Source organism: Ahaetulla prasina, chromosome 2 (genome assembly GCF_028640845.1).
Source record: "Ahaetulla prasina isolate Xishuangbanna chromosome 2, ASM2864084v1, whole genome shotgun sequence".
NCBI lineage: Eukaryota > Metazoa > Chordata > Lepidosauria > Squamata > Colubridae > Ahaetulla > Ahaetulla prasina.
In genome coordinates, this window is record NC_080540.1 from 273934329 (window position 1) to 273954261 (window position 19933).

Consider the following 19933-nt stretch of genomic DNA (forward strand, 5'->3'; position numbering starts at 1 on the left):
AGATCATTAATGTATAGAATAAAGAGTGTTGGTCCAAGGACGCTGCCTTGAGGAACGCCACTCTTGACAGGAACAGGATTTGATAAAGCATAACAATGTTGTTATTGCTATTGGGATAGGGAATTTATACCCTCCTGATGAGAAAAATGCACAGAGATATACAGCTTCATACATGTTCAATACAATTGAACGTGTCCAGAAATATTTTATAATATTTTTATAAGAAGAGTTCTCCACTCCTCTGAATACAACAATATACCTTATGCCACCAGACTTGAAATACTGGGTTTAGAAAATTTAGAACTACGCTGCCTTCGACATGACCTGAGTTTAACTCATAGAATCATCTATTACAATGTCCTTCCTGTCAAAGACTACTTCAGCTTCAATTGCAACAATACACGAACACACAATAGATTTAAGCTTAATGTTAACTGCTCCAATCTTGATTGCAGAATATATGACTTCAGTAACAGAGTTGTTAATGCTTGGAATAAACTACCTGACTCTGTGGTCTCTTCCCAAAATCCCCAAAGCTTCAACCAAAAATTGCCTACTATTGACCTCACCCCATTTCTAAGAGGTCTGTAAGGGGCGTGCATAAGAGCACAAGCGTGTCTACCGTTCCTGTCCTATTGTTTCCTTTTGTTATATCTGATTAATATAGTTATTACATACTTATACTTATATATATGCTTATATATTGTATAGTTATTTCATGCTTATGCTTATTATATACTGTGTGACAAAATAAATAAATAAATAAAATAAGCTTCCTCATTGCAAAACCTTAGCTTTCATTGGTTCCATAGAAATTTAGGTAGAGCTAATGACTGACATGGTGGCTCAGTGGCTAAGACGCTGAGCTTATCGATCGAAAGGTTGGGAGTTCAGCAGTTTGAATCCCTAGTGCCGTGTAATGGGGTGAGCTCCCGTTACTTGTCCCAGCTTCTGCCAACCTAGCAGTTTGAAAGCACGTAAAAAATGCAAGTAGAAAAATAGGAACCACCTTTGGTGGGAGGTAACAGTGCTCTGTGCGCTTTAAGCATTGAGTCATGCCGGCCATATGACCACGGGGATGACTTTGGACAGCACTGGCTCTTCGGCTTAGAAACGAGATGAGTACCGGCCCTTGAGCCGAAAATGATTAGCACGCATGTGCAGGGGAAACTTTATCTTTACCTTATTATAAAAAGATTATTAGGGCATGTTCTTAAGGTGGGGAGAGAACAACTGGATGTTAGTGTAATTGCCGCCTCCTTGATGGCTGCACCTAGGCTGACTCTGGAACTTTGTCCAAGAGAAGAATAATGTAAATTATTTATGTTGTGCTCATTATCTTTTTTATACTTGATGCTTGCAGTTGATTAGGCCTCTTGAGTGCCATCTGTTGGCAAAAAGATTGATTATAGACCACGCACATTAAATAAAACAAGCAAACAAGCATATGGATAAATGAACAGTATTCACTACAATTCTACTCATACACAGTTTTCCATATGCCTTGTTATAATCACCAATGAAATGTTAAGTGAGACCTTGAATCATCTCAACTCTAATTATGGCTAGCATAGTTTCTGGCACAAAGCTAAGAATTTATCTTATACAAAAACAAACGTTTATTTTTTGGGGAAAGGTCCGTATGTGTATTCTCAGCAAGGGAAATGTTTGTAGCTTCAGTCAGGCCTGAATTCTTTACAGCAATGTTAAAGGAAAGTTAAATCCAACAATGTAGAAAACGGAATGTGATTCTCCCTCCTGTACCCGAACCCCCGTCTGGCATCTTGAAAAGCAATATTTCAAGCTGTCTTTCAGATATTTTGTAGCTGAATGCTATGCAAGTCAGCTAGAACCACAACATTAACTTTTCATAAAGTTGAAAATTTGATCTTTTTCCCCCCCCTGCTTCTATCATTTGTCTATTGACACATTTAAAACATTTAATGGCTATAACAGAAACAGCAACAGCTGAATCCAGGTGCATCGTACCCAGAATGTTGAAAACGTGATTCATTTAACTTTTTAAATATAGGATCTTATGTCTACTTAAGGGAGGTCAGTAGGAAAGGAAGGAAATCTCCTGTTTCCAGCTAAGGTTGTCCCTACCACTGAAGTGTCTGCAGAATACGGTCAGAAAAGTCCAGATGACAGCTGTAAAAGTGTGATTGGAACTCTGTCTTTTTTACACGCATTACAAAGTAAAAAAAAAAAAATTAGGCAGAGTTTCAGCCATACCATCATGGCTGCCATCTGGACATTTTTTTTATTTCTATTTTTTTTTAATCACCCTCCATGGACACCCTTGCTGCCACTCTCATCCTACCTTAGACAATACCATACTACAGGCCAGAATTCAAGAGGGAATTTTTCTATTGATAGTTTGATAAACTTGGAAGAAGATGTATAAGGTTCTAAAATGAGAAATAAAAACCATCAATAATGTGCTATACCAGTGGTGGCTAACCTTTTACTCACTGAGTGCCAAACAGGTACGTGATCCACACGCTTTGCGCACGCGCGTGCCATCCATGCTAATATGCGGGTCCTCCCCCATGTGCTGAGTACACAACCACACCATCTGTGCATGCGCACAGTTTTGCACCCCCCCCGTGTGCTGTGCATGCAATTGCACCAACTGCGCATGCATGTGGTTTATGCAGGCGCAATGCACGCCCATGAATGCCATCTATGCATGCGTGTGCTGCGCACCAGTACTCTCATGTGCATGCACAAATGTGTGCGCATGTGCAGGAGAGCTCCAAAGACCAGCTGGGTCCCCTGAATTGCACACATGCGCACCAGAGGGCCGAGCACCAGTTGGGTTGCGCACGCATGCGCAGCTGCAGGTGAGTAGGGCAACAGCTTGTGCGCCCGGAAAAATGGCACTACTATGATAGCCCTAAATGAAAAGAAAGCAAATAGTAAAAGACAAGGAGCAAAATTTAAAAAAAAGGGACTAAAATTAAATATAAAGATAAGTACCCTGTTTCCTCCAAAATAAGACATTATAAGCCCAATCGGGCTTTTGAGCACATGGCAATAAGGCCAAGCACTTATTTCAGGGTTCAAAAAAACATAAGACAAGGTCTTATTTTTGGGCAAACACAGGTACAATAATCAGCCTTAGAATTGACAATGAAGATATCATTCAGTTATGAGAAGGTCTGGCTCTCCAGAGAAGCCTCTAATGCTGGGAAATGTAGAAGGAAAGAGAAGAGGTTGACCGACAGGAAGGTGACGGATTAAGTTGGAGTACCAATGGATGCACTGTTGGAAGACCTGAATACCATGATGGGGACAATTGCCATGGAGAAAATGTATTGATGTAATTGCTAAGAGTCAACTTTGACTTGACGATACATAATTGATGCATACTCATCAGCTTAATAAAGTAATATCCAATAGGTCACTAAGTGTTTGTCTTTGATCTTTTGACTTTAGCCCTACTAATAAAAAAGGCTTATTGCTGGATAATTGAAAATAATAGTATGACCTAGTCGCTGACTTTCTATCAATATTTTTATTTTGTTCTTTTTTTCAAGATCCAATGCTGTTTCAGATATTTTGCTGCTTGAGGAGAAGAGCTCGTCATTGGGACTACCACTATTTCCATATATTTTATATCTCAGAGCTGGACAGACTGGCAACTAAACATTACCGGGTAGGGACCTCCAAGGAGAGCAGGAGAAAACCAGAACATGAAGACTGGTGCCAAGCAGGCACAAGGGCACATACAGATTTATCCATTTGCCAAACCCAATTTCTATTATCTCCTTTCCCTTCTACAGAGGTAAAACCAAGTGCCTGGAATATTTCATCCAATTCTAGAAACCATGTTTAAGGAAAGACAAAGTCTACCTGAGAATATCCAAAAGAATGCAACCAATATAGTAAGGGTCTGGAAGGAAAAACCTAATTGGAATTGTTAGAGGCACTGGATATGTTTAGCCTAGAGAAGAGAAGATTGTGAGGAGAGAGAAAGTGGATTCTGAACGTTTGAAGAATTTCTTGGCAGTATTTATTTATTTATTTATTTATTATTTGGATTTATATACCGCCCTTCTCCCGAAGGACTCAGGGCACTTTACAGCCTAGTAAAAACAAAAATCACAAAAATTAAAAACATTTTTAAAAGACTAATTTAATTAGGCCCAGAAAAACTAAAATTCTGATAAGATCCCTATTAAAACTAAATTAAGCCAGCCCTGCGCGATGGAACAAAAATGTCTTTAGCTCGCGTCGAAAGGTCCGGAGGTCGGAGAGTTGTCGTATCCCCAGAGGCAGCTTGTTCCAGAGGGCAGGAGCCCCCACAGAGAAGGCCCTCCCCTGGGGGCCGCCAGTTGACATTGTTTGACTGACGGCACCCAGAGGAGACCCTCCCTATGGGAGCGCACGGGTCAATGGGAGGCAATTGGTAGCAGCAGGTGGTCCCGTAAATAACCCGGTCCTATGCCATGGAGCATTTTAAAGGTAGTAACCAACACCTTGCATTGCACCCGGAAGACCACCGGAAGCCAGTGCAGCTTGCGCAGGAGAAATGTTATATGGGAGCCTCGAGTTACTCCCTCTATTACCCGTGCAGCTGCATTCTGGACCAGTTGGAGCCTCCGGGTGCTCCTCAAGGGGAGCCCCATGTAGAGAGCATTGCAGTAGTCCAGGCGGGAGGTGACGAAGGCATGAGTGACCGTGCATAGGGAATCCCGGTCTAAGAAGGGACGCAACTGGTGTATCAGGCGAACCTGATAAAAAGCTCCCTTGGCGACGGCCATTATATACTCTTCTAAAGACAGCCATACATCCAGGAGGACACCTAGATTGTGAACTCTTTCCATGGGGGCCAATGACTCGCCCCCAACAGTCAGCGATGGAGTCAGCTGGCTGTACCGGGATGCTGGCATCCACAGCCACTCAGTCTTGGAAGGGTTGAGTCGAAGCCTGTTTTTCCCCATCCAAACCCGCACGGCCTCCAGACACCGGGACATCACTTCAACGGCATCGTTGGGGTGGTTAGGGGTGGAAATGTACAGCTGTGTATCATCAGCGTACAGACGACATCTCACCCCAAAGCCACGGATGATCTCACCTAGTGGCTTCATATAGATGTTGAACAGAAGAGGCGAGAGAACTGACCCCTGTGGAACCCCACACATGAGGCGCCTTGCAGCCAATCTCTGCTCTCCTTCCAATACTGTCTGCGACCGGTCAGAAAGATAGGAGGAGAACCACCGATAAACGGTGCCCCCCACTCCTAGCCCCTCCAGCCGTCGCAGCAAGATACCATGGTCGATGGTATCAAAAGCTGCTGAAAGATCTAATAGGACCAGGGCAGAGGAACAACCCCTGTCCCGGGCCCTCCAGAGATCATCTACCAACGCGACCAATGCCGGAAACCGGACTGGAACGGGTCAGGATAGACAGTTTCATCCAAGTACTGGATGAAAGTATAAGCATTATACTGGATGAAAGTATAAGCATTTAGAAGTGGTAAACTCTCCTTCATTAAAGCTTTATAAACAGAGATAAAATAGACTGAGACTGTTGGATTAAGCTTGTTGGGTAACCACTTTTTTTCACTGATATTCCACAACAGATACAGAATTGAATTAGACCTGTGATGGCAAACCTAGCCATATCAGTGGGCACATAAGCTCAGCTGCAGTATGCCAACCAGCTAATTTTCTCTACCAGAAGTAGAGAAATAGGCTGTTTCCTGCCTCCGGAGGGCCTGGGGACTAGTGGGGAAGGGCCATTTCTCTCTCTCATTTCTCTGGCTCCAGAGCCTCTCAATGAGTTTGGAGAGGGCAAAAATGGCCTTTCCCCCCCCGCCCCTCGGAGGCCCTCGGAGGCCAGAAACAGCCCGTTCCCCAACTTCCAGTTGGACAGGAAGTGACTTTTTTCCTGTCCCCTGCCTCTAGAGCTTCTCTGTGGTGGCTAACCTTTTTGCCATTGTGTGCCAGGAGCGGGGGGGGGGGAGCAGGGTTTTCATGCGAGCATGCGCAAGGGCAGGGCGCATAGAATTATAGCTGTGGCCATGCATGCGCGCAACCTCCCCTCCTGGCACGCAATGGCAAAAAGGTTAGCCATCACTGAATTAGACCCTTCTCAATTTTATTTCAATTTTTACTCTTAAAAATTGGGAGAGTGGGGGCAGATGGCAGAAACACTTTGCTTCTAACTGCAAAGTTAAAGCTTCTTCCTGATTTTTTTTTGCTTGGACCAGTAGCCCTTCATATACTGTAAAAGATTTTTCAGCCAGGGTATCCAACATTGCTAATGATCTGTAGTTTAGATATTGCAAATGGTTGATTCCTGCCCCAGCTTGGTCTTATTTTACATTTAATCACAGTTGCTACAGACTGTAAAGTGCTGAAAGATTTTTGTAAAGTAGTCATTTTTAAAAAATTTAAATTGATGATAGCAAGATTCTGAGGACAGTTGTCCCACAAGCTGATTTATAAATATTTTAAATAAATAAGCACACTGATGAGAGAGAGATTTCTACTATCTCTAGGCAGAACAAACTTCCCTCTAAAAGAAAAAGGTTGAAAATTCCACTGTGATCTTCCAGTAACCTGATTAATGATCACATAATCACAATTAAGCCCAAAATTTATGTTGCTAAGCGAGACACATGAGTTTTGCGACTCCATTTTACGATCTTTCTTGCCACAGTTGTTAAGTGAATCCCTGCAGTTGTTAAATTAGTAACACAGTTATTAAGTGTATTTGGCTTTCCCATTGACTTGGCATGTCAGAAGGTCCCAAAAGGTGGTCACATGATCCCAGGATACCGCAACCTTCATAACTATGAATCAGTTACAAAGCGTCTGAATTTTGATCATGTGACCATGGAGATGCAGCAATGGCCGTGTGAAAAATGGTCATAAGTCACTTTTTTCAGTGCCATTGTAACTTTGAACAGTCACTAAACAAACTGTTGTAAGTCAAGGACTACCCCTATTTCCTAGAGCTGATGAAAAAATGTTTCATTTTTTAATTTCATTTTAATTTTTAAAACGTTTCATTTTGAAAGATTACTTGGAATGGGGTAATGTTCGGATAGACTGAATGAAGACTATTCAGATTAGTTCTTTCAAACAAAATGAGCAGGAAGTGAAGCAAAGGGAATGCCAGAGCATGTTCTATTTTTTTTGGCAGTAAGTCCAAGTAGATCCCAGCAAATTTTACAAGTAATGGGAATCTATCCAGGTGAGAGAGAGGCCTTCCAGAAATTTGGATTGCAATGTCCATCATGCTTCACAGGATCCTCGCTGGATACAGGTGATAAGAGCTGGTTTCAAACGGGGGTAAAATCCAGCAGGTTCTGGAGAACCAGTAGCAAAAATTTTGAGTAGTTCAGAGAACCAGCAAATGCTACCCTCTGGCTGGCCCCAGAGTGGGGAAGGAATGGAGATTTTGCGATATCCTTCCTCTGCCATGCCCACCAAGCCACACCACAGTGGGCGCTGGTTCTGTGCAGCGCCCACAGAACCGGTAGTACAAAAATTTAGATTTCACCACTGTTTCAAATCTAAGGAAAGCCAGTATTTGCCCATTCCTGATTTAGCTCTATTTGTATACATCTTCTAGGGGGTATTTAATTTATATTAAGAAGAGCAGAGAGGACAGGCCGCCGCGGTTCGTAATGAACATAGGCAAGTGAAACCGCAATTTCCACGAAACAAGTAGCCAAATTCAGTTCCAGCAACTATCGAATTCAAATCGTTATCCAGTTGCTCTTTACCGCCACTGGCCGCAGGATGGCGTTCCTTGAATAGGCAATAAGTATTTCTCAACTTCGCTGTTTTTTTTTTTTTTCTTTTCTTTTCTTTCTAAAAAAAGAGGCTTCCAGTCTCTCTCCCTTTTGTTGTTAAAGCTTACGGGGTTTGGAAGCCACGGGGTAGGTTGCGTGGTAAAGCATATTTAGCAAACAACCCAACAATTCGAGTTTCTCATCCCGTCGAGCCCAAGAGCAGACGGAGAAGTTTGACCCTCTTCTCCCGTCCCGCGTCCATTGTCTAAAGACTAAACTTTTAAATCTCGGGAAAGTTTTTCTCCAAAACTCAGCTTGTTTATGTCCTTGGTACGGGGCAGCCAAAGGCCACGTTTCTTTCGGCATCTGCCGGTGCGAAGCTGAGTCTCGCCGGGATCTCGGGGTGGGGTGGGGGGTGTGTGTGTGTTGGTTGTCCCTTGGGCTGTGGAACAAACCGAAACCCGCTAAGCTGAATCCTACGTTTGCACTCAGGCGCGCTGGTGGGTTCTGCGGGAAGATCGCGCCTCCACGGGCGCAGAGTCATTAACGGGCCCCGCGACACAAACCATTGGGTATTGGGAACAGAAGGGAGAGAAATCGCTTGTCCCACTCGTGCCCAGCTGAGCTCTCTCGTGGTGGGTGAAAGCGCCCGTTGTGCTTCCTCCTGGAGCCTCGCACGCTTTCCGATTGGAGGAAGGCTGGTGGTTTTTGGTTTGGGTGACCCAGCTAACTGACTCATTCGCCCACTTTTCTATCGCGCCTAGCTTTGCTGCTGCTTTTTCTCCTTTTGGAGAAAATAAGCCCCGAGTTTACCGTCTCTTTCTCGCCCTCCCACTCGGATCCTCTCCAAGCAACCCTTTCGTCTGTCTGTTCCTAGGTGCGAAGAGCAGTTTAAATGAAAGCGAAAGTGCCTTGGCAACTTTTAGTCGGAACGCGTAGCTTTTATTTCAGCTCGGTTTGTGCACATCTGCGGAGAGCTTTTCCCTCCTGGCTGCGACCGGTGCAGCGTGGCCATGAATATTCTCCGCACAGGAAACTTTTGAGGAAAGGGTGGGAGGGAGAAAACCAAACCCGAGAACCGTATCAACTGCCAGTTCCAAAGTCAGCTAGTTTCTGGTTCCCATCTGGAAATAATGTGGGATGGGAGAAGGGAAAAACAGAATCTCTTTCACAAATCCGGCTTAGTTCAGAGAACAGAAATGGAACAGGAGTGGAAGAGTATTTGTGGTTGCTTTTGTCAGTTCTTCTCATATGTCATTATGTGGCCCCACCATCCTAGAATGAGACAAGGTGGGATTATCAGCATAGTACAGAAATTTAAGTATCATCAAGATTTCTTTGGTGCAGAAGTTTACATACACCTAAAATCAAAGATGTGAATTCACATCTCTGGAAACCACTGCAGTAAACATGTAGTGTTAAAGAAACTGTAAAGCCACTATGTTACAGGTGTGATACAGCATGCAAGAACCATCAGCTGCCTGCATCTCCTTCCTGGGGCCTAAGGAAACTTGCTCTTTGATGGTGGAATTCCATGTGTTCATCATCATCATCCTGTTCATGTTGTCATGTGGACGCTTGCTCAGATGGACTCTCATATGCACTTCGTGTGTAAAGGGAACTGTGGAGACATTATAAGGTGAACATGCTATCACACCTGGACTTTAAACAGTGGGTGGCCGGAACAGATTAAATTAGGCAATGAAAGTCCCTTTCATGTGTGCCTTAGTTTGTGCCTTAGTTTGCCACAAAGCTTACCTCAAATGATTCCTAGTCTCCATGTTTGGAAGCGAATAGACTAGCTCCATGGATAAGGGGTAGGTGCTTCTATATCCTGCTTTCTTTCTAGCCTATAGATGGACTCAACCTCGGGCCACAAGGACAAAATCTATTATTTTTCTGGATTTAAGTAATCTAGATGGAGGGAATATGTAACCATCAGATTTGTAACCACTGATGAATTCGCACACTCGGCTGCATATGAGCCTAAAAAAAAAGACTCGAATGCTTTGTGTTCTTTTCCTGAAGAGACGGCCGGGTAAACCTTTTGTGTAACACCGCGGCAAGTTTATTGCAGACCGAAGGTACCGGGGCTGATAAACCTCACACCGGGACCGTTCGTTTGTTCTTCCTCCTCCTCCCTCAGTTTCGAGTACCCCGTCCAGGGCAGTGCGCGGAAGCCGCCTGGTTTCAGCGGTCATTTAAGTTCCCCGAGCGCGGAAGATTTTTCCAGATACACCGGCTCATCCCGAGTCAAGTCGCCTTTCCCCCCATTTCTGCAGAGCAGTTTTGAAACGGCCCGTCTGACCGAGAGAACTAGCAGAGGTAGGCGGCCTGGGGGAGAGTCATGAGAGGGGGGGGGAGGGAAGAGCGCTATGGCGCGCGCAAAAGAAACAGACAGTCGGCTGGGGGGTGGTTAAGTTTACATTGTCCTCCTAGCCCACTCCATTACCCCTTAATTGTACCTCTGCCTTCCCCTCCTCCTCCACGTAATGGCCCGACATGCGCAGCTGTGCCAGCGGCACATTTGCAAAACTGACGTCAGCATGCCCTCCCAGGCCAAAATAGTCCGCTTCTGCTGCAGCTCTAAACTTGGCTAAAGGCCGGTAGTGAGCAGGGATCTCGAGCTACTTCAACAAAAACTTTCTCTCCAGCCTTTCCTGCTCCCTCTTCCCCTCCTTCCTTCCCTCTCTCCTTCTTTTGAATTGTATTCACATCATATTTCTGCCTGGAAAGGGTGGCCAAGAAGCAAACCTTAACTCCCGATTAAGTTTTTAAACCCCCACCCCGCTCTCCCCGTTTCCTCTTTCCCCTGTTCCTTTCTCTCTACCCCCCCTTCTTTTTCTTTTTTCTTTTTTGGTTGTAAAAAGACAAAAAAAAAATGCAGGGTGCTTAGACAGGCTGGATAAGCCTATGGCATCCCTCTTTCCTGCTTAGTCTGTCCGGTTTGTCTCAGTTTAGGAAAAGCTAGAGGATTTTATTCTGCTCTAGAATTTACCTCTGGCTGGCTTTTGCCAAGAGGGGGAAATCAGAGAGGAATACGGGAACCGTCCAGTCCAATTGCCATTGTCTGAAAATCACTTTGTAGCAAAGAAATTGAAGATGAGAACGGTAAGGAAAGCTTTGACGGGCTTTTTGCCTTATGATTTTCTTGTCTCCCGCATAGATACGGAGTGGGGGTGATTGGTAAATACACTGGCTAGGCGATCTGGATTTGCAATGATTTCAGAGAGATCTCTGAGCGGTGAGGATTAACGGGGGCGGGGAGACGAGGGGCGCGAAGACTTTCTGCGGCAAAGCAGCTGGATTTAACAAGTGTGCTCCTAAGGAGCGGAAACGCTTCGCTGAGAACCCAGCAAAACATCTGGCCGCGAATGTGAAACTGGGTGTCTGAGAGACTTTGTTTCTAATCTAAACCCGTTACTTGGCAGGGGGCCGCCAGTGTCTATACTATAGCAATGGGGAAGACAAGTGCGGTGTTTTTGTGCAGGGAACGCAAGGTTGGCGTTGATGGGGTCGCCCGAGCCGGCTCGCTCCACTGAACGGAGAGGGACCTTCCAACTCTAATGGGAGAGGTGGAAGTGCGGAGCTTTGATTTACTCGGCGATCCGGAGGGCTTTGCGAGAAACGCAGCCCTTTACGGAGTTTCTGGAATCGCGGTGGGGCTGCTCCAAGGGATCATGGGGGCGGGGGGCGGGTAAAAGGTGGCGGCGAAGGTGTGTGACCGGAGAGTGAAGGTAGGGAGTGTGCAGGACGAATTTCTGCGTCCAAACTCCTTGTATTGGCTGGTTCCTTTCATTGCTGTGGAGCGCGGAGAGAGTCAGACCCAGACGCTTGTTTTCAGCTGGGCTTCTTCTGCAACTCCTATGGGCCTCGTGCCAAGTGTCTGGGCTACACGCGTTTTGTCCAAATAGATTTAGCGCTGCTGTCTGGAAATGGGCTGCTGAATGTTAACTTTAGGATCAGCTCCATTAGAACAGCTCCAGACTCTTCCCTCCGATGGTGGGGGGGAAAGGGGGGCGAGGGAGGCGGGGAGGCAGGCTTTTGTTCTTTCTAGTTCTCTTGAAGGGGGAGATATGTTCTTTTGTAGGATTATGTGGGGGGGGGAGCGGCGGAGAACTTTTAAAAAAGTTTTGTCTGGAGTTCTAGCAGTAAAAATGACAGCTGATCCCTTTGAGAGTGAGGAGGGGGGGAGAAAAGGGGAGGGCGGCGCAAAGTTATACGAATCGGTTCAGTTTTGCCCTCTCCCCACCCCCATCCTCCACCACCCAGGTGGCAGTTGATCTCCAGAGCTGCCTGGCGAGAGGAGGCGCCGCTTTCTGCTCAGATCTGCAGTCGTCCCCCCCACCCCTCTCTGCTGATTTGAGGATTTCTATCGGATTCCGGGAAATTTCCGAAATCCGAGCGGATCGGCAGCCGGGCAGCCTTTTCCTTTCGCTTTTTCTCTCCCAAAATTACAGACAATTGATAGTCCGAGCGAATAAATCCCCGGGTCCGCCTTTCGGTTTTTAGTTCCTGTCGTCTTGAGCTTAAGAAATTCCCGGTTGCGGAACCCAGAGCAGACAAACTGTGGCGGCGGCCAAGCGGTTACCTGGGACAGCATTGGGAGCGATTACCCCATATCGCCGCCTCCCTCCCTCCCCAGTCCGGGTATCGCCTTAGCAACCTCAGGCTCCCCCGGCTGGCCGCTTCTCACAGCTCTCCCCGTCCAGAGTCTGCAGCTCTCCCGAGTCCCGCTCAGTGCCAGGAGACTCTGCGACTCGCCTGCGAGCCAGAGCTGGGGGGGGGGGATGGGCCGCCTTCGCCTCTCGCGGCCTCCCCGTAGGGAACCGGAGCGCCCGCCAAGGATTGTAGGCGTCTCTAGCCAAGGGCGTAGCTGCCAGACACCAGCCGGGTATGCGCGAACCTGAAGGCCGCGCGGCGGAGCTCGAGGGAAGCCCTGGCCGGGAGAAGCGGCGAGGGGCCCCAGGTCCAGCGCTGACTGGCTGGCGAGAGCCGTGACCTTCCCTCTTGCTCTAGTCTTACGCGCAGCGCGGCATCCGGTCAGTCTCTCCCTTTTCCTTCTCCTCCCTTGCCCCGCCCGGAACCAGACTTGGCGCGACTAAATGTCCGGCGGTAACCGGGCTGCAGGTGGTAAAGGGGCGGAGGAAGGGGAGCGGTGCCCGGGGAGAAAGAGGACGAGGCTGGAGAATGAAGCTCATTGAAAAAAGGCGCCTGCCGCCGTCGGCTCAGCCGCTGTCTTTGGAAACGGTCCCCGGCGGTGAGGATTGATGAGCTGCGGACGCGGAACGGTGCGGGGCCGAAGAAAGGATGCGGCGGTCCGGACGGAGGAGAGGAAGCCGGGCGGCGCCGCTGCTGCTTCTGCTTACCTGTTGGCTTAAAGAAGCCGGGAGTGGGCTGTCGGAGGCCAGGAAGAATTTTGCTTGGGTTGCTCCTGCTCTGTAACTGGATACACGTACCCTAAGCCTATAAGAGACTGCCACTGCCCATGCACAGAGTTGCCACTATTTGTTTTCCCTCTCCCTTCCGCTCTCCTGTGACTGGTTGAAAATTAATCGTGATGTCCTTGGACCCTTTGTTGCTGGCTTGTAGACTTTTCATTGCCCAGCTAGGGAACTTTATCAGTGCAAGTTAAGTGTGGGGTTAGTTTTCTGGTTTTATATAGTACTGCTTGCCCACTAGTTGACCCTGAGATAAATATTTTTTTTCTTCTGGTCATCCTCAACATCACTTGTCCTTTAATGACCATTCAAAGTTCAAAGCATGGCCTTGGAAGGGTGCTTTATCATCTGTGAAGCACCTCTAGCCATCATAAAATCTCTCTCTCTCTTCATAGGCACATGATTGTGATCTGGGAGTTTGGCAACCTGTTCCCTCTTAACTTGCTTGCCAAGCGCCCTATCATCACATGACTGCCATTTGCAGTTTTCTCTGTTGGCCTCCCCACAAACTCAGTGGGGAAGTTGGCAGAGAAGGTTGCAAGCTGCTGCTGTCTGAAGGAGGATTTCCCTTCCCCTCAAAAAATGAGGGTGGGACAGACATCCTTCTTTGGGATGCAGAAATGAAGCAGGGATCTTTGTGATTCTCACTCTAGCTTCTCCAGCCCAGTGCAGGATTTGCCTTCTAGAAGGGAGGGGTGCTTGTGCAGTGAGCTGGATAAATAAAACAGATCTTCCGGATTGGATCCATGCTTTGTTTCTCCAGTCGAACACACAGAAGGAAGAGGAACTTTTCCAAAGGGCTGAAGAAATGCAGATCAGATCCAAAAGTTTTCTGCAGCTTCTTGAAGGAGTTTCTCTCCATGTATGGTGGAGAAAAGAACTCTTCTGAAGGGCTGCAGAAAGAAAGCTTAGATCCTGAAGACCTTGTTTGTTTGTTTCTCCATCCCAGTGCAAGAGTTCCCTTCCATGCATGAAGGGGAGCTGCCTCCCTCCTTTGTACTGTTGCTTAACAACCACAACTAGGCGAACCAGGGTTGTGTCTGTGGAATGAAATGATTAACTTAACAACCGTTTCACTCAATGACCAAGGTTTCACTCCAGTTATGATCATAAGTCAAGGATTACTTGTTCGGAAGATAGAAACGGAGAGCTAGAAACTTAAAATAACTATCATGGTAGCTTTGAAACAAGTAAAATACCCCTTCCAAGCCTTTAGTAAGCTTTCTGAACTGTCATTCATCAGAATGAAACACCTTTAGAAAAAGGAAGAGGGGGGAAAATGGGAAAAGACCCTAACTCCTATAGCAATTCATCAGTGGCATATAGGTGGACCCATATGTGATTGGATTGATCTCATTGGCTGTGGGACAAGATGTAAAAGAAAATATTACTGTATACTAGAGACTGAAAATATGACACTACTCATTCCTGTCTCCTGCCATTTCCAAGTGGATGTCATGGCTGGTAGGCGGCTTTGGCTCTGGCACCTCTCCATTTCAAAAATAAGCACTGAACCAACCAGCCAAGGCTGCCCTGCAAAGGGCCCTACAGTCCTTAATCCAGCCTATGCCAGGGCAAGCTTTCTAAAATAACTATTCACTGCAGAAGGAAACTGAGGTGAATGTCAATGTAACTGTATCACACCCTCCCCTCTAATATATTTATAGCATTTTAATTGTAGCATATTGAAGGAGAAAAAAGGAAGGTTTGTGCGAGCCAGGAAAAGGCTGCTAAACTAATCACCTGCACCTTCATGGAATTCCCCTGTGCATTATTTATTGCCTCTTTTCTTCTCTTAGTTTCTCCTATTCCAGAGAGGCTTTTTCCATTAGCATTAATCCAGGTGCATTTTTTTTTTGAGCATAATATCTAAACCCAAAGCATAATGGACAGCTAAAATCCTTATTCCATAGAATGTTCCACATGAGTCTCAAAGTATAAAATTTGTTTTCAGATTATGTTTCTTGCCTTAGTACTAAGTGTTGGCCCTCTGAAGTAGAAGCAGCACTTGAGAGTCCTTTGATCAGCATGATGACAGTGCAAAGAACTTGAATGGGTGAGGATGGAGGTTGCTTTCATCTAACACCTCCTTTATAGTCCCTCTGTTGTTTAGCTGGTGCTATGTAGAAATGGTGATTAAACTTTTTTTTTTGCTTTTTCGAGTCATTTTCACAGATATTTTTCAGAGAATGACAAATGGGACATGCCTTGTCTTGTATTTGTATATGTATCAGGAATTTAATTGTTTTTGATAATCTGTTTTAAGATGCTTGGATATGAATAATTTGGAATAAACATAGTGTGACAGAGAAGGGTTTATAGACTGGCTTCTTTTCTAAAGAGAACAAGACTGAAAAAAAATGCAATTGTCCCTCTTGGCATTAAAATGTGTGAGTAAAAACTGAGAAATCCAACTAAAGCCCAAACACCTGCAAATTTACTTTTGTCAGTTTTGTTATGCTGCAGCCTGATTCTACCGTTATTGAAATTCATTTTTCCTCTCATTAATCTACACTCAGTACTCCATAACAATAAAGTGAAACTAAGGCTCTTCTCCCTCAATTGCTCAATTTGACTGAGTGACCAGCTCTTGAAAGAGTCCTGGTTGTGCCAAACTTCTTTCATTTGAGAATTATGGAGGCCACTGTGCCTTCAGAGCCTTCGGTGCAGCAGAAATTTTATTGTAGCCTTCTCCAGTTCTCTGTCTTGCAATAATTCTGTCTCTGAGCTCTGCAGATCAGGGATTTCCAATCATGGGAACTTTAAGCCTGGAGGACTTCCACGCCCAGAATTCCCCAGCCAGCTTGCTGGCAGTTGAAGTCCTCCAGATTTAAAGTTGCTACAGTTGGAGACCCTTGCTGCAGACAGTTCCTTTGACCTCATGGCTTTTGCTCTGCTACAGTATGCGTTGTCAGCTGTGAGGCCTTCTATAGAGAGATATGTGCCTTTCCAAATCATGTCCAATCAATTTAATTTGCCACAGGTGGACTCCAATCAAGGTGTAGAAACTTGTCAGCAAGGATCAAGAGAAATGGAAGGCACCGGAGCTAAATTTCAAGTGTTGTTGCAAGGGGTCTGAATACTTATGCCAATATGATATTTCAGTTTTTTCTTTTTAATAAATTTACAGACATTTCCAAAATTCTGTTTTCACTTTGTCATCATGGGGTACTGAATGTAAATCAGAGGTGTCAAACTCACAGTGTCACATTGTAGTCATGTGACGTATTACGATTTTTCCCCCTTTGCTAAACCAGGGGTGGGCATGGGCAGTGTGTGATACATCTGGCCCATGGGCTGTGAGTTTGACACTCCTGGTGTAGATTTATGAGGGGGGGAAATGAATTTCAACAACTTTCTGAATGCACTCTATGTTATAGTGACACATGAGATGTATTTGGTATATATTTTGTGGCAAGTAATCATGGTCCAGGGCTGTCTTAATGCATGGGCCTGATGGGCACTTAATGCATGGGCCTGATGGGCCCACGAGCATAGGGGCCCCATACTAATGCAGTGCACCTTGTATCATATAAATACAGCAACATATTTATTACATTTTTAAATTAATACTAACATGCAAATATATGTTTATTTTATTGATCATTTACATCTTTATTCCTGTGAGTAGTTGCCATAGGGGCCCCAATACACTGCTTTGCCCGGGGCCCATAATGCTATTAACCCAAAGAAAGTTAGTCATAATTCTCACTCTGTTATGGAATTAATGCAAACTTGATGTAGCAGATTTTAATTTAGGAAATAATTTAAACATATCAAGTTGAATGAAAATAAGTGCTGCCAGTGTAAACTTGTAGACATACAGAAGAAATATCTGAAATGTACTACTACATTAGAAAAGATTCAAAGATAGCTTGAATGGCTTTGCAGTTTTTTGATACCGGATTTGTCTATTTAGAATTGTTTTCAGACAAAAATATCATTTTTAACTTCAACTTGTTCAAGAGCAATTCAAAATGTCAGTTGACCACTGATGATTGTTACTTCTGAATGTAGTTAAATCCAAGTACTTTCATTTTAATCAAATGCCATGCTGCATATTTACACTGATTTTATTACAAAGCAATGGATGTAGATCTAGGATACAAATTATATAATAGTAAATCAAAATCTAGGTAAAATGCTGAAGAAAGGAATCTAATTTGACAGAATGATACACAAATATTTTGTATAAGAAAAGAAAATCTGTATCCTTCTATGTTAGAGAACTATAGATTTATAGTTCTATACTCCAGATATTTCTCCCATGATGCAAAATGTATATATAATCACCTGAAGAAATCACATACTTTTAGATATAATACAGGTATAATTCAGTCAATTGGCAAAATTTGGTATAGTGGTTAAAGTGCTGTGAATTGCAGTGCCAGTTTAGACATAAAAAATGGCTGGGTGATGGTTGTGGGAAAAATGGGAAAAGGAGTGTTGCTGCCTTGAATCTATATGTAAAATAGGCAGGATAAAATGAACACATCCTTATTTATATGCTGCTGCAATAGGTAAGGAGTAACAATTCTTACTAGAGATGATTTTTGCTATCCTGCAAAAGTAGTAGACAACTACTACCCTAAGGTGGTAGACAATGAAAGTACCTGAAAAGCAGAGGAATGTGTTTTGGAAGTTTAAAACAAAGGACAAGTGATGATTGGGCGTCCTTTGACTTCCATAATTTCACCATAGGGTGAGTGTCTAATAGATCTTCTGAGATCTATTGTTTGTTATGTGACCATAGGGCAGGACTGTCGTTCAAGCTGTAATGATGCAGCATCATAATGTAAAAGCAACGCTGAGAATGTTACTCATGTAAGATGAGGGAAATGGGAGTTACACTGAAATAGGAGTCCATCTTCCCTATTGCTATCATAAATGACTTGAATACTGTTTAGTACTACTACTACTACTTTGGAGTTCTTAGGTTATCACATTTCTGGGTTTCTGATTCATTGTCCAAGATGAAGAATTAAAGAGACCTTACAGAAATATAAGCTGAGCTGAATCACATAGAGTTGTAAACTCCCAAAAGACTGAAAAGTCTTTTAAGGTAATAAACATTGGCCAAGTTGTTGAAACCTCTGTCTTGGGGATCAGTGGCAATTCGCAGTTGCATACACACTTCAGATGTCTGGCAGAATTGGCATTTACCCAGAGTCTATTTTAGTCTGTAGGCTCCTATATGATCAAGAACTTCCAGAAGTCTTTTTATGCTCCACTAGAGGTTTTCTTTTTTTTTTAGTAAGAGTTAAATCCCTGAAATTCTGAAAAATTCCAGAATAGTAATGTCATCTACTTCCTTCTCAAACAACCTTTTATGTGTTGGAAATACATTGGCCTTTCTCTTTCTATTTTTCTAGTTTGGAGGAGTACGGAAATTGAGGAAATGACTAGATTTACATCTAAAGCTGGAATGTCAATATACAGTTTGAACTTAAGACTTATGAGGGCTGCCGAGTACAAATTAGCCATAAGTAATTTTGACTGGTTGTAATAGGTTGAGTCAACTAATTTTTCACCTTATGGGTCATCGTGCCATTTTTTGGGGAAAAAACCAGATAATGATTCATATTAATGTCCACAAGCAAAAAACTATATTTGGTAGATCCCCAAGCATGATTTGTAGATGACGATGAAAGAAAATTTCAGCCAGACAGTGAATCACATAGACTCTTCTGCTAGTTTTTACATGCACATGTCAAAAGTTTAATCTCTTTACTGTCAACAGACAATGGAAGGTATGAGGTGAAAGATATGGACTTCCAATACTGGAAGTCATGATCAGACTATGGCATGAAAAGGGTGGCATGTGGACTAATCTGTGAACAGCATGCAATCCTTCCACATTCTTAGATCTCCCTGCCCTCCAGATCCAAATCCTTGTGTTTGATAGTTGCCTCTAGATCTGTGGCTTCACAGATCCTATCAACTTTCTCCATAATAACTATTGACATTTTTGTGTGTTTGTATCTATTTATTTTTTAAAATAACATCAGCTTCTTCAGGGATCAAAAAAGACTCCTTCCTGTAGTCCAGTTCTGCCGGTATTCCTTGTCTCTTCTTGTTTACTTCAGCAGAGATCCCATACTTTGTAGAAAGATGGATATTAGGGATTATCCAATTATGGATATCACCCAGTGGTGAAATCCAATTTTTTTTTACTACTGGTTCAGTGGGCATGGCTTGGTGGGCGTGGCAGGGGAAGGATACTGCAAAATCTCCATTCCCACCCCACTCCAGGGGAAGGATACTGCAAAATCCCATTCCCACCCCAGGGCCAGCCAGAGGTGGTATTTGTCAGCTCTCTGAACTACTCAAAATTTCCGCTACCGGTTCTCCAGAACCTGTCAGAACCTACTGGATTTCACCTCTGATAGCACCATATTTTATTTTCCCAGCCTCTGGTTTCCCCTCCTAGGTCCTTCTTTTTCTTCAAAATGCAGACCCACTGCCTCTTCTTCAACAAAGCACATGTATGCCATAGATTGTGGGCTGGATTACTTTCAACTGCTTTCATAAACTGCTGACTTCCAAGTGGATGAGTCTTCATCCAATGGCTCCTGCAACAAAACCTTGTCCATGTCCCCATATTGCAAGCATGCAATCCATCCCCTAGTGATTCTCAAACAGGAATCTCAAAAAGGAGTCTCAGGACTCCTTTACATTCTTAAAAACAAACGAGGACCCCCAAAGAGTTTTGTTGGGTTATGTTCCAGTATGTGCTGTA

At 44.4% G+C, this 19933-nt stretch overlaps 1 protein-coding gene across 1 annotated transcript in view; it reads left to right on the forward strand.

Moving 5' to 3' along the window:
* Positions 1–10370: 10370 nt before the first annotated feature.
* The window catches only part of ADAMTS6 (ADAM metallopeptidase with thrombospondin type 1 motif 6), a 157153-nt gene continuing 147590 nt past the window's right edge, over positions 10371–19933 (forward strand). Inside the window, exon 1 of the mRNA XM_058170119.1 lies at positions 10371–10864. Coding sequence (XP_058026102.1) covers positions 10856–10864 — 9 coding nt within the window. The 5' untranslated portion in view covers positions 10371–10855. The remainder of the gene's footprint in view (positions 10865–19933) is intronic.